This window comes from Hippopotamus amphibius, chromosome 4 (assembly GCF_030028045.1).
Source record: "Hippopotamus amphibius kiboko isolate mHipAmp2 chromosome 4, mHipAmp2.hap2, whole genome shotgun sequence".
In the NCBI taxonomy this organism is placed as follows: Eukaryota; Metazoa; Chordata; class Mammalia; order Artiodactyla; family Hippopotamidae; genus Hippopotamus; species Hippopotamus amphibius.
In genome coordinates, this window is record NC_080189.1 from 187,203,359 (window position 1) to 187,216,781 (window position 13,423).

Below are 13,423 nucleotides of genomic sequence, written 5' to 3' on the forward strand. Positions count from 1 at the left end.
CTGTCTCTGGGAGCCGCTCTTCAGGGACTCAGTAGGCCCTGCGTCCATTGCTGCCACACTGGCCCCTGGCCTGGGTGTCTGTGCAGCAGGGCGTGTGGGGGGCGGGTGCTCTTTCCCCAAAGTGAGTGCGCTCGCCTGCCTGGTGCTGGGGTGCGTCTGCCTGCCTGCAGGCGAGCTGTCCTGTGATCAGCTGAGGAAACCCCTTCCCAAGGCAGAGCCCAGCAGTCGGCACTGAGTTTTGTAAAATTTTATTAAATAAAACTATGTGGACGAGCTGTGTTCTTGCTGAACCACCAGCTTTGTCGGGACTGGTGCTGGAAACGCTGTCGGGGAGGCCTGGGGACTGAAGGCCGGCGGGGCCCGGCCCACGCGTGGAGGGACCCCAGCGTCACCGTCCCTCCCTCCAAAGCCACTGTTGAGGCTGGGAGACCACAGCCTGGCGGCCTCAGACGCCAGCTCCATCGATGCAGGTGTCACACCCAAACGGAGGCTCGGCGGGGACACAGTGACCAGCAGGTGTCACCTCTCACACGGGAGGAGGCAGCGTCTGGCTGTCACCCCCACCCTAGTCCCCTCGGCGACTCCACAGACTGCCCGTGGATCCGAGGCGTATGTTAAGGGGGTAACAGATTTGGGGGGCTGCATGTTTGGGAAATCTGCCTAATTTCTCATTTTCAGCGAGAAAGAGGTGGGAATTTGGAAACTGCTTTCTGCCGTGCTGCGAAAGGGGAGCGTCCACCTTGGTGTCTCCCAGGACCCCACCAGCGAGATCACCCGGGCTGTGCCATCACCTCCCAACCTTTGGTTAGAGAGACTCGACCACCCAGAATACGCCCTTCCCCCTCCCAGATTCAGATTCAGATGCTGTCATTTTACTGTCCTCACAGCTGCCCTCCCTGCCCCGCAGGCTCTAAGCCGAGCTCTCCCCTCCCCCGCTGGCCCAGTGTCCATCTGGGTCTGGAGCAGCTCCTCACAGGAGTCACAGACTCTGCAGGTCCCAAATCTGAACTCTGCCCCCACCCAGCTCTGCTCCTCCTCCACCCACCCAGCTCCTCAAGCCAGAACCCAGGGCTCCCCTCTGCCTCACTCCCCATCTGATCAGACATCAAGTCTGGCTCTGATTCTGTGTCCTCATGTCCAGCCCATCTGCTTGAGGAGGGGACTTCCTGAGCTGGGAGAGACCGGCTGGCACACAGTAAGTAACTACTGGTCACCTGATTCAGATGTACAGGGTATAAGCGGCTGTGGCTCTCACCCTGACCTGAACAAGGCCAGTCAGCTCCCAGGCCATGGTTTAAATTAAACAGCATTGAGGGTACGAAGAAACCTAAAATATTTACTTAAATTAGGCAATGGAAGAGGCCACAGCCACTCTCGTCACCTGGGCAGTGAGCTAGGAGACTTTCAGCTCCACGCTGGGCCAGCAGAGTCCAGTCCTGAGCGACCCCAGTGGTGGGCAGGTGTGGACCCACGCTCCAGCCTAGGAGTAAGGGGAGGGCTGTGAGAAATGCCCCCCTAAGCAAAAGGCAGCTCTTTCAGAAGTGGGGGCCAGAGAGCCAAGAAAGGCCCTCTGGCAGGCACTCGGGGGTTTGTCTCAGTCACCGTCACAGAGCTGGGTTCAGAGACACAGGCCTGCCTCATGTAAAAAGGAACCTGGCTTCCTTGACACCTCCACGCTGGAGAAGGTGTCCGGAGTGACAACACGGACAGGGGCCAAGAGAGGCCCGGAGACCCTGTGTTGGAGTCGGCCAGCCCAGGAACCAGCAACGTGGGGGAGGAAGCACAGCCAGCCAGGAGGAGGTTCATTCTAAAACCGAATGACCGTGAAAACACATCAACGTCTGGGGCAAGCAAGGCAAGCTGCGCTTAGAGCAAAATCCACAAACCCCACAAGAGCCACACAACTGCCATCCCTCACTGCCTGCCACATCTCTACTTCATCCTGCATTTCCTACGAGCTTTTTAATCACCTTTTCGTGTGATGATGATCTCATATCACTTATTGTCCGTAAAGATAACTCAGTGTGTTTATTATGGACGGTTCAGAAGTTTCTTTCAATGTTACGGACTTGCCATTGGCCAAGCCACGTGAACCTGAACTGTCCTCAGGGCTGGGAACTCCCCCGGAATCCCTCTCTTTGAGAGCTGGCTGCTGCCTCCATCCACGAAACCCCACCTCCCCTCCCTCCACGTGCTCCGGGACATGGGACGCCGCAGGCGGCAGCAGGCTCATTCCAAGTCCTTCTGGTCAAGGAGCTGGCCGGAGCTCCGCTGTGCTCAGGAGCAACTGCAAACACGCACCATGACTTGCTCCCTGCACACCCGGCTTCCTTACCCAGAGCCCAGGACCGGCCCGGCCGGCAGAGTCAGGGGAGGCGGTGGGGCGAAGGCTGCAGCCTCAGGACTGCAGCGGACACACCTTCCTTTTGCGAAGTTGACACACGTGACCACGTGCCCGCGGGAGCTTAAAGCACCCCCCCCAACCCCTGAGCTCTGCGCTTCGCCCCATCCATCGTCAGCTGCTGGCCACCTGTCTGCCCCTCTGGAGAAGCCCCGATACCTTCAGGGGGATCGGTGTCCAGCCGGACCCTGCCCCCCCGCCCGCCCGGGACATCTAGGCCATCAGCACCGCCAGGAGGCTCCTGAAATGAGTGGGCAGCCGGGAAAGGAGCCCAAGCGCAGAGGGAGCAGACAGGAGGCTGGGGGCGCAGCCGCGTCAGCAGATGGGGACCCCACAGCCAAAGCCCGGCGACAGGCACTGCCCGCCCCTGCCCGGAGCCCCACCCGTCACGCCCTGAAAGGCTGCCAGGTAGACACTGCAGCTACCCTGAAACCGAGCAAGTGTTTTAACAAGACAGAAATGCCATAAAGACACAAAATACTACTTCAGGTTTGCTGCTTGTAAAGCACACATGTAGGCTACGTTCCACAGGAAATACTTTCAGACGCGGAAGGAAGCAACCCTCGGACACTGAGAACCACAGCCTGCGTCTCACCCGCGGCTTCCCGCCCCGGCTGGGCCCCCACCATCAGCCCAGATCCAAGCGTGCTGTCCCTCACCTGTCTCCTGCCACAGGAGCGGGGGCGGGGAGAGCTGCCCTGGAGCCCCGGGAGGCCTGGGGACCAAGATATCCCGCTGCCCGCCCGTCAGCGCACCCACGCGAAATCGTGACATCCGCTCCCAGCCCACAGGCGCCGTTAGATCACCCGGCTGAGCGGAACCAGGAAGAGAGGTCCACTCGAGGACTGCGACGTGGCAGATAACCGACAACACACTCCCGCTTTGTTGGGTAATTTTTTAATAAAGTGAGGTGTACACCCCTGATATGAAGAACGGTCATACGCGCAAAAGAAAACAAACTCTTTTTGGCTAAGGGCTGGAGAAGGAAGAAAAAGCAGGAGAAATGGGAAACGTGGAGTAGGGGCGGGGAGAGAGTACAGTCTTACTTGTAAACAAGGGGAAAGACCTAAAAGTTGCAGCCTGCCTCGGTGCCCAGGGCAGGGTCCCAGGGCACACAAATGGCCCGGCCCACCCTCAACGGCCTTTAAGATCAAGGAGCCAGAAATGACGTGTCCAGATTTCTTTAATCCTAGACTTTAATCTTAAAATTCTGTCCCAGCACCAGTTTAAGAGAGCAAATGTGAACATTCTCCAATCCAGTGGTGCACGGACACGGGCCCTCCCCAAACACACTGGCACACGGCAGCCTCCCTGCACACACGCCCAGCTGACACAGGGCCAGCAGCCCAGCCAGGCAGGGACGTGCGGAGGGAGGCACCTTTGGGAGGAAGGTACCTTTGGGAGGAAGGTCAGCTGTGCTGAGAAACCTGCACAGGAGGGGCCCCAAGACTCAGACCCTCTGGAGGCCCCCAAGACACCTCAGGGTGCACACGACCTCCAGGTAAACCGCACCGGACCTCGGCTCTGCGGACCCTCATACGTGAACAGGCATAAATAAAACCCTCCACAACCTACACTGACGTTAACAGAGACGTGGCTCGCACAGCAGATCTGGTAAAGGCGTCGCCGGGCAAGGCCTTCAACTCTGACCTGCTCTGGCCGCAGCAGTGTGTAGGGCAAGGCTCACATCCGAGTCCGAAGTGGAGGTCACGATGTGCGGACGCTGCCGACTGAGGGCAGTGACGCTTGTTGGGAAAAGAACAGTGTCTGTTAAACCTCAAAAAAACGAAACACACCAACTGCAACTGTTTAGGCTGTAAAACTTCCTAATGTAGCAGCAGCAGATGTTTTATAGAAAAAATATATTTTTAAGAAAATAGCTAAAAAAATCTAAAGTGATACAATATAAAAAGTTTAAAAATATATCTTAAGACAAAATATTGCCCAAAACATATAAAACTTAACTTTAGAAAATTCACCTATCTAAAGCTGGATAAGGATGGATGCGGCTAGGGGCTGGCACCCTCCGCGGGGCTGTAGCAGGACAAGGGCCCAGGGCCCAGGGCGGGCGCGATGACCGGCCTGCGGGAAGGCCACCCGGCCCTGGGAGGGAGGGAGACAGGGGAGTGGGCCGACCGGATGCTGTTCTGGGTCGTTTTCCTAATTGCAGACACACCAGAGGCCGGCCCTGGCGGCAGGCAGCAGGCACTCACACCCCGCGCGCGCCCGCTGTCCCCGTGGGCCTCACAAACACATCCGCTACGTGCCGCGGCCGCGGCTCAGGTCTCCACCAGGATCTCCACCACGTGGTCCAGCTCGCCCAGGTCCGACTTGCAGCCGGCGCTGGGGGGCGGGGCGGCCGCAGAGGCGAAGGCCTCCAGCCCCTCCTGGTCCGACTTGGCGCTGCCCACCATGCCCGTCAGCACCGCGTCCAGGTCATAGTAGGAGCCGTCCACGTCGGAAAACAGCTCCTCCATGGCACCGGGGCTTTGGCTCTCCAGCGTCTCAAATATCTGATCGAGCGACGTGTGAAAGCTTCCTCTGCTTTCTCGAGGGCCGCCCCCGCCCCAGACGCTGTCTGGTGGGCCCCCCGGAGCCTGTGCCACCGGGACCGCGTGGAGCTCAGCGGCCGGGTCTCCGGGGTCAGGGGCGGGGCGTGCCCCCTCCCGCGCCGAGCGGCACAGGATCTCCGTGGACACCAGGCGGTCTCGCGGCGCCCGGCCCGCGGCCTGGGGCGCCGGCAGGCGCCAGCTCCCGTCCTGGGCCATGTCCTCTTGGATCTGCCGCACCGTGTTGGCGATGAGGACGGAGCGGCACAGGTTGGGCTCCACCAGCATGTGGCACAGCTGGAGCTTGACCAGCGACATGTCCAGCAGCGACTGGCGCTGCAGGCTGTAGGCGGGCACGGCCTCCTCGTCCCCCGCACACTTCCTCTTCAGCCCTCGCGCAAACATCGTGCCCTGGGGAAACCAAGAAAGATGCTGCTGCGCCCACTCTAGGGTCCCCGCAGATTCTGCCCCGGGTTCCATCTCAACGTCAGGAGTGACCCGTGCAGACAGGGGTGTGGGCGCAGCCCCTGCGTAAAGTTCAAGCCCCGACGCACAGGCCCCGGGAAGGTTGTTACAGGCGATACCTCTAAACCACAGCACAACTGTCTCCGTCAGAAAAGATGGAGAAATACATTTTAAAGAGCTCGGCGGGACGGCAACACCAGACGTCTGAGTGTTGGTGCCTGGGAGGGAGGAGCTGGGCACAGCGCAAGGGCCTTGGGGCGGGATGGGTGGCTAGGGGCCTCGTGGTCACTGGCGGACGGACTGTGCTGAACAGCTGGCTGAGCGGGGTCCTGGCTACCGACCCCGCTTCTGCACATCAGACACCAGCTCCCCGATACTCTCATCAACAGGGGGACCCCCCCGTGCTGCAGAGCCCCCCTGAAAAGCTGCACCCCAGAAGTCTCAGGGGAGATGCTGGACCGGCAGGGCGCCCCCGGGCCACGGACGGAGCAACCTGGGACCAAGTGCCCTCCCTCCGAGGGCAGCCTCTGCCAGCCTGCGCTCCCCCTGCTCCGCTAGGCCACCCGCCCCCCTTCCCACTCCCGCCTCCCTCAGTGTCTGGAAGCCGGGGCTTGGGGCTACTCCACCCCAGCACCATGGGAGGACGATGCTGGCTCCTGGGCCTCAACGGACCGATGCCGGCGGATGCAGCTAGCTCGCTGCACCTCTGCTCTCAGAGGCAAAAATACAAGGAAGCTGTCCTTTTCAACAGACGCTAAGTTGGGAGACCTCTGGGGAATTAAAAAGCGGAGCCGGAAGGAGCCAGGGCCCCAATGCCCCCCCAATCCTAGCAAGGTCCGCCCTTCCAGGAACAAAGTTAAGCTGTAAAGCATGAACGTTCTCTCTTCTCAAGTTCGTAAAGCAGCTAAACATTTTCATTTCAAATAATTCGAATTATTCATCAAAAGGGTTAGAATCTTTTAAATATGCAAATTTTTGGATTTCCTTCTTTTAAAAAAAACAATCCCATGACTCCCTGCAACTGCGACTGGCTTACGCCCACCATGTGGCCAGGGACTCCTGGGACCGGGGTGGCGGCGCCTGGGCTGACCCATGGCCAAGGCTGGGAAGCTCTGCAGTGAAGGAAGATGTGGCCCTGTCCCCACCTGCCCTGGAGCCCCACCCTTAAACAGACAAAAAAGGTTCCCTTGTCTCCTGAGTCTCCTTTCAATGTCAAAGATCTCACTTGCTGTGCATTTAACATTAAAAAACGTTTTTAGGGTAAGTGACTTCTTGGGCATTTATCCCAGAGAAATGAAAACCAATGTTCATGCAAAAACATGTACAAGAATGTTCACAGCACCTCCACTCGTAATAGCCCCAAACTGGAAACCGAGCCCCTCAAGTGGGGAGAGGCCGCCGCTTGGGTGCCAGTGCAGAGGAGTGACCAGCGGCCTGGCAAGGGCCTCGAGGGGGTCATGTGGGGCGAGAAAGCCCATCTCAGAAGACGGTCCCTGGGAGTCTCCACCTCCGTAAGGACCCTAACACGACAGACGGGGGCGCGGCCAAGGGAGGCTGCCAGGGCACCAGTTTCCTGGTGGGGCTGTGTGTCTGGGCATCTTGCCTAAGACGGCCACACGGGGAGGCAAGACAAGGATGGGCCTCCAGGACGCTCCTCTACTGCCTGTGGACCCATAACTGTTTCAAAACAAAGTTTAAAAACCACGTGACCATAGCGCAGCCCCCTCAAGACTGATTTCCCCAGAAGAGCAAACAGGTCTAACTTATCAACATGACCTCAAAGCCATGGCCAACCACAACACCCTGCACACACTCACCTATCAACTGTCTTTAAGTGAATAAAAGCAGCAGCGTACCACCAAAATACAGGAAAAATATTTCAGTGACTCTAAGTAATAAAGATTCAAGTTTTTTGTCTTGGCTACAAACTCAACTCTTACAGTCTTTTCTCCCCAGTTACTTATGTAAAAGTCCCTGGCTTAAAATTTCTAAGCATATTGAGAATATAAATTACGTCCAACTATAAGGTTCAAGGATGCCTCTGTGGTAAGTCAATCACCTCTAGACTTTTAGCATCTTTTCAACCAATTCTAAAATCCTGACTCTGCACAATGACCGATTTAACTGAGGGCCCGGACAATTCCCTGGCGGTCCAGCGGTTAGGACTCTGAGTTCCACTGCTGGGGGCCCAGGTTCCATCCCTGGTTGCGGAACTAAGATCCCACAAGCCGTGCAGTGTGGCAAAAACAAAAGCAAAAACTTAGGGCACAAACGAAACTCCCTCAAATAACACAATTAAGCCCGAATTTACTGACAGAGTTAAGCTGAGCCACCCTCCCATGGGCCCCACGCAGCTCAGGTCTAGGGCAGGTCAGTGGCCCCTCGGGCTGGTGGGGGCAGGCTGGAGACTATAGCTGACTCGCAGCCAGGAAGCTACATGGGGCAGCACTGCAGGAAAGAAGCCTGGAGGGCACCCTTACAGCTGTTTCCTCTGAGAGGGTGAACAGACACAGCAATGCCACCTGATCCAGTCCACTCGGGACACCCAGCCGCCATCACAGGAACCAGCCCAGGACGCAGCCTGCTCCCTCCACGGCAGCCCTGCAGGAGGTCAGACCTCCATCTCTAGTGACAGCCCAGGAAGCCCCACACCCGCCCTGCGACAACCCCCACCACGGCTGGTGCTTCATCAGTACCCCACGGCTTCCACAGTCTTTGTCCTCGCTTCGGATGAGGACCAACTGGAGAAAACTGGACGTGGTCCCGGCGGTCACACAGGCGCCCGCGGCCCGTCGGCCGTCCAGCTTCCCCAGCCTGGAAGCCCCGCCAGGACCCCTAAGGCCCCCTCCGCTGGGAAGCGCCCCCACTCCCCCGCTGCCCGAGTTCCGGCCCAGCCCAGTGGTGGTGGCTCCCTGGCCCCAGCAGCTCGGAATAAACAGCCTCTGCTCTTCTCGTGAGGTGGCCTTCATTCACCTCCGCAGATAATGAGGGAGAGATGCGGAAAGCACAAGACAAAGATGCTTGGGAACCAGGCATCACGCCGGCTTCCTGGCACCTCCTAAGCACGTTCTCTGTGTGTCTGAGTCTCGGGAAGTCCTGCTTTCCTTGCTCAGCACACCTTCCGTGTTATGCAGAACTTTCCCGCCACTTCTGACAGCCAGGCGTTTGTCCCAACATAAGACACCCTGATGGTACTGACAGTTTATACAGGGCCCTGCATTCCCAACCCTCTAGGCGGGCAGAGGCAGCCCTCACAGCTCTGGCACTGACTCCTCGGCACATCTATGGGGCAAGGGGCAGTGCAATTTTACCACGCTGCCTTCAGGAAGGAAGAACCAATTACCCTCCACCATTTCTCCCACACTGATCTTCCACAGCTGCTGGTGAGCTCCCCTGTGCTTCAGCAACTGTCCCAGCACCAGCCAGACCCACGAGGACCTCATCCCTACCCTTCCCACCCTACCCTCCCTGACCACATCCCCACCCTTCGGCCTGCTCGGCCCACCCCACACCCCAGCAGTTGACTTCACCACCCGACATAACATCCCTTAAGACCGAAAATCAGCTAGCCGGATGGGTGAGGTGTGGTGTATCTGACGACGGGATGCTACTCGGCAACAAAACCCACGATGAGACGCAAGGACACGCCACCATGGATCGCAAAACACCACGTGACTGGGCTTCCCTGGTGGCGCAGTGGTTAAGAATCCGCCTGCCAATGCAGGGGACGCGGGTTCGAGCCCTGGTCCAGGAAGATCCCACATGCCAAGGAGCAACGAAGCCCGTGTGCCACAACTACCGAGCCTGCTCTCTAGAGCCTGAGAGCCACAACTATTGAGCCCACGTGCCACAACTACTGAAGCCCGAGCACCTAGAGCCCAAGCTCCACAAGAGAAGCCAAAGCAATGAGAAGCCCACACACCACAGCGAAGAGTAGCCCCCGCTCACCTCAACTGGAGAAAGCCAGTGCAGCAGCAACAAAGACCCAACACAGCCAAAAATAAGATAAATGTATATATATTAAAAACAACAACAACAAAAAACCACCACGTGAGTAACAAAGCAAGAACAGAAACACAGGGACTGTATATGCTGTGTATGCAAACCTGCAGAACAGGCAAAGCTAACCAAAGTCGTTGCCGCTGAGAAGCCGGGACTGAGAGAACTCCCTGGGATGGTGGGAATACAGCCCCTCCGATGGGAGCAAGGGTCATACAAGAGGATGCATTTGTCAGAATTCACTGAACTGCACAACTAACATTATTCATTTCATTGCATTAAATTATACCTTCATTATAAGGAAAAACGCACCAGTAAACAAGGTGATGGGGGGGTGCCCCATCAAGTCTAAACACTTTAGGTACTGCCTCTGCCACATCCCAGTGGGCGAGCCAGCACAAACACGGGCTCAGTCAGCCCACATCACTCCTACAAGCGTCCCAAAGCCCAAGCAACTGTTAATCTGTGTTACACTCAACACAAGACGCGGGCGGACTTCCACCTACAGAAAGGAGCAGCCCTCGGGCAGTGCCCCATCACCCAGAGGCTGTGTCAGGGGACGGGGTCAGGATGATCCCAGGTGGCCTGCGAGGGTCCCCCTCCTCAGACATCTGTGTTTGGGACAAAGACAGAACAGAGCCTGGTTCATCAGGGACCCTGAGAGATGCGTGGGGCGGAGGTGGGGCTGAACTGGCAGAGTACAGCAACCGGCCCAGTAGTGACTGTGGCCTGAGGCGCTGAAGCCTTCTAACTCCGGGCGACACAAGGCCCTATGCCTCCCGGCTGTCCTAACCGCAGAGCCCGACTCACTGTTGAGTGCCGAACAGAGAAACGTCAGGCATTCTCCTCCTCTGTCACCTCCACAACCGGCCCGAAGGTCTCTCGGCACAGCTGGCTCAACGCCCGAGGCCCACCCAGTCCCCACAGCCCCGGCCAGCTGGGCTTTACCCCCCACCTGCCCCGTCACTGCACAGCGCCGCCCTCAGGCCTCCTCCTGGCCAGGCACTGACCGCACAGGGGAAGTGAAGAGGGACCGGCCGTGAGTTTCCACGTGGTGAAGCCAGGGAGGCCACACCCACCCACCTGGAGCACCCTCGCAGAGGGGACCCCAATCACAGCCAGGCCCCCATTCCTGAGCGGCTCTCACACCGTGTGCCACCATCCTGAGAGCCGGGGGGAAACGCAGATCCCAGAGCCAGAGCAGCAGGGCTGGGAGGGCTGGGGACAGACCCCTCACCATGACCTTCAGCCACGGCCAGGCGCTCGCGTGAGCTTCAGGCTTTCAAGGCAAATCCACACGACCGCTCTCGGTTTCTGCCTCTATCAGACTGGCTTTGCGATACTCATCAAAGAAAAACAGAAGACGGAGCAGGTGAGGCAAAATTTTGAGAAGGCTGCCTCTGAGTTTCGTGTGGGGGCCAACCCTCCACGACTGCCTGTCTGCAGTCTTCATAAGCCAGCACTAAAAAGTTGACTTCAAGCACCGTTTTTTGGCCATGCTGCGCGCCTTCGTGATCCGAGTTCCCCAGTGAGGGGCTGAACCCAGGCCCGTGGCAGTGAACGCACCGCGTCCTAACCACTGGACCGCCAGGGAATTCCCTCAATTACTTCTGCTACTTAGTATAAAATACATACACTTCCTCTGCCTGGGAATATGTTCTAATAGCAAGTTGAGGGAAACTTCCAGCCCTCTTTCCAAGACAAAACCTGCCATTCTCTCTCTCCAAAACAAAAGGTTGTAACTGACTTTTTTACTCTGAATTTCAACTTTAATTATAAAACATGCTGAAACTTGAAAATAAACAGCAATTATGGAGGACGTTCATACAATAATTTAACTTAATTTTGTAAGTGGACAGTATCTTTCTTGGCTCGTTTTAACGGAACAGTAAATAAACTTAGTCTGGCTGTCCCGTTCAAGCAACACAGGCCCCGACCAGAGGAAACACGGCAAGTTTCCAGCAGAGGGAAACCCTCTATTTGGACCACAGCTTCTCCCAGCAAACAGTTACCTGGTGGATGCTTTTCCTGGTAAGCCTGCTTTGGGGACAATAAGCTTTTGAAAATGCAGAGCTGTGCTTGCCTCTGTCCTGTGGAAGCAAGTGTCTGGTACTTTTCCTACTCCTCTGGCTGCAGCAGGACAGGGCGGCACAAGGAGCCCACTGAAGACAGTTCCCTTGCCAGCCAGGGTCTGGGAGTCCTCCTCCCCCTATATCCTGCTCCCCTCCCTGACATCGGTGTCCACTGGACTGGGCAGCTTAGGCCAGGCTGCAGGGGAGGCGGACAGAGCGCCAGCTTCAGGCCACCCAAGGCTCCCATTGCTTGTTCCCTGATCCTCCGTTGACCAGCTTTATAGAGAAGCCTGGGTCCCCTGCAGTACAGGGGAGGGAAGCTATTGCAAAACATCCTTGAGGTTCCTTTTCAAAGCAATTAAAACTGAGACACAAAGGAAAGGAACCCAAACTGAATACGCATAAGCACGCAGCCGGCTACAGGGAGGCAGCCCTGCCCTCCAGGGTTCCAGAGAAAGGTGCCCCTGGCTGGGCCATTTCTGGAAGGCCCAGTTTTGCAAAACCCAGTTCTGCTAAAAGGACCTCTGATGAAATTCAAGTGTCCCATTGTTAACACCCACCACTCACTCCTCACTCTACAAGGAATGCAGGTTAGGAAGGAAACCTAGAAACGAGGGACAGATGGGTGGATAAGAGGATGGGTGGATACGTGGGTGGGAGGAAAGAAGGGTGGATGGATGGACGGGTGGGTAGATGGGTGGATGATGGATGGATGGGTGGGTGGAAGGAGGCACAGAAGGATGGATGGATGGATGAGTGACAGAGGAGCAGCACCTACGGGGCACTGTAGTCGGGCTGTAAATCCAAGCCGGCCAGACCAGTGGCTCCCCAGGGTCCCTACAGGTCTTCCAGGAGGGGCTTCGTGGGAACCTGGAGGAGCAGGAGGGCCTGCACTGACCCCTTCCAAGTCAAAGGTAAGAAGGCAGTGTGGGGGCTTCCCTGCGGAGGAGCCCAACAGACCCACCTTAAGCGTCTGTCCTCTTAGAAAGAGCCCCCAAGTAGGTTAAAGGCAAGGCGACATTACTTTTGGCCGAAATGGTGAGGAACAGCCAAAGTTTAGGCTGCGGCTGCAGACCGGGACTCCCAGGCGGCCGGTCGCTCGTCGGACGGGCGGGCGGGCGGGCGGGGGGCGCCGGTCGCCGTGGCTGCGCCCCCTCCTCCGAGGCGCCCCCGGCCCCCCAGGCAGCCCGCTCCCCCTGACCCCCGGGCCACCCTCGGCTCTCTCCCCGACTGCCCCGGCGGCCCTCAGCCCTCCGGATCCCCCGCCCCGGGCTGCCCCCCTAGGGCCCCCCAGGCGCCTGGGGCCCCCGCCCGCGTCGGCGCCCTCCCGCGGCCCCGCCGCTGCACAAAAGCCCGGGCCCCGACGAGCGCTCACCCGGCCGCCCGCGTCCTCGCCACCCGCGCCGCTGCCGAGGGAGGGGCCGGCGGAGGGGAGGGGCCGGCAGGAGGGGCGGGGCCGGCGGGGCGGGGCCGCGCAGCGCCCACAAAGGGTCGCCGTGGCGCCGGCCGCCCCGCCCGCTGATTGGCCGGGCTCGGGGGCGGGGCCTCTGGTTCAAACCGCGGGCGGGGCCTGGCGCGAGAGTTCCCGCGCGGCCGTGTTGGCCGTTGGGCCCCGCGCCCTCGGCCGCCCCGCCCCTGTCGGCTCCCAGGTCTCCGCGCGCGGCCGCAATGCGCCTGCGCCGGCCTCCCAGGGGCGGGGCGAGTGGGGCGGGAGAGGAAGGGGCGGGGAGGGGGAGGAGGGGCGGGGCGGGGCGGGGGGAGGAGGGGCGGGGCGGGGCGGGGGAGGAGGGGCGGGGCGGGGCGGGGCGGGGGCGGGCAGTCCTTGCCCCGGCTTCAGCTTTCCGTGTAGGAGATGAAGTCGTCACATTCGAAAGCCGGGGATATTTCTTTCAAACATAACCTCTTCGTGGAAAGCTCCTAAATAGGATGCAAAGCCC

At 58.8% G+C, this 13,423-nt stretch overlaps 1 protein-coding gene across 2 annotated transcripts; it reads right to left on the bottom strand.

Moving 5' to 3' along the window:
* Positions 1-3,288: 3,288 nt before the first annotated feature.
* CDCA4 (cell division cycle associated 4) lies at positions 3,289-12,892 on the bottom strand. Of its 2 annotated transcripts, none has more exons than XM_057731282.1 (2): positions 12,862-12,892; positions 3,289-5,361 (listed from the first exon to the last, which is right to left on the bottom strand). In XM_057731282.1, the coding sequence occupies exon 2, from the start codon at positions 5,353-5,355 to the stop codon at positions 4,681-4,683; it is 675 nt and encodes a 224-aa protein (XP_057587265.1). In that variant the 5' UTR covers positions 5,356-5,361; positions 12,862-12,892; the 3' UTR covers positions 3,289-4,680. The 2 variants fall into 2 exon arrangements, with proteins under 2 accessions (XP_057587265.1, XP_057587264.1); XM_057731281.1 differs by lacking the exon at positions 12,862-12,892 and adding an exon at positions 12,451-12,705.
* Positions 12,893-13,423: the final 531 nt, after the last annotated feature.

Excerpts from the sequence above, each read along its gene's own strand:
- CDCA4 (XM_057731282.1), bottom strand. The coding sequence starts at position 5,355 with ATGTTTGCGCGAGGGCTGAAGAGGAAGTGTGCGGGGGACGAGGAGGCC.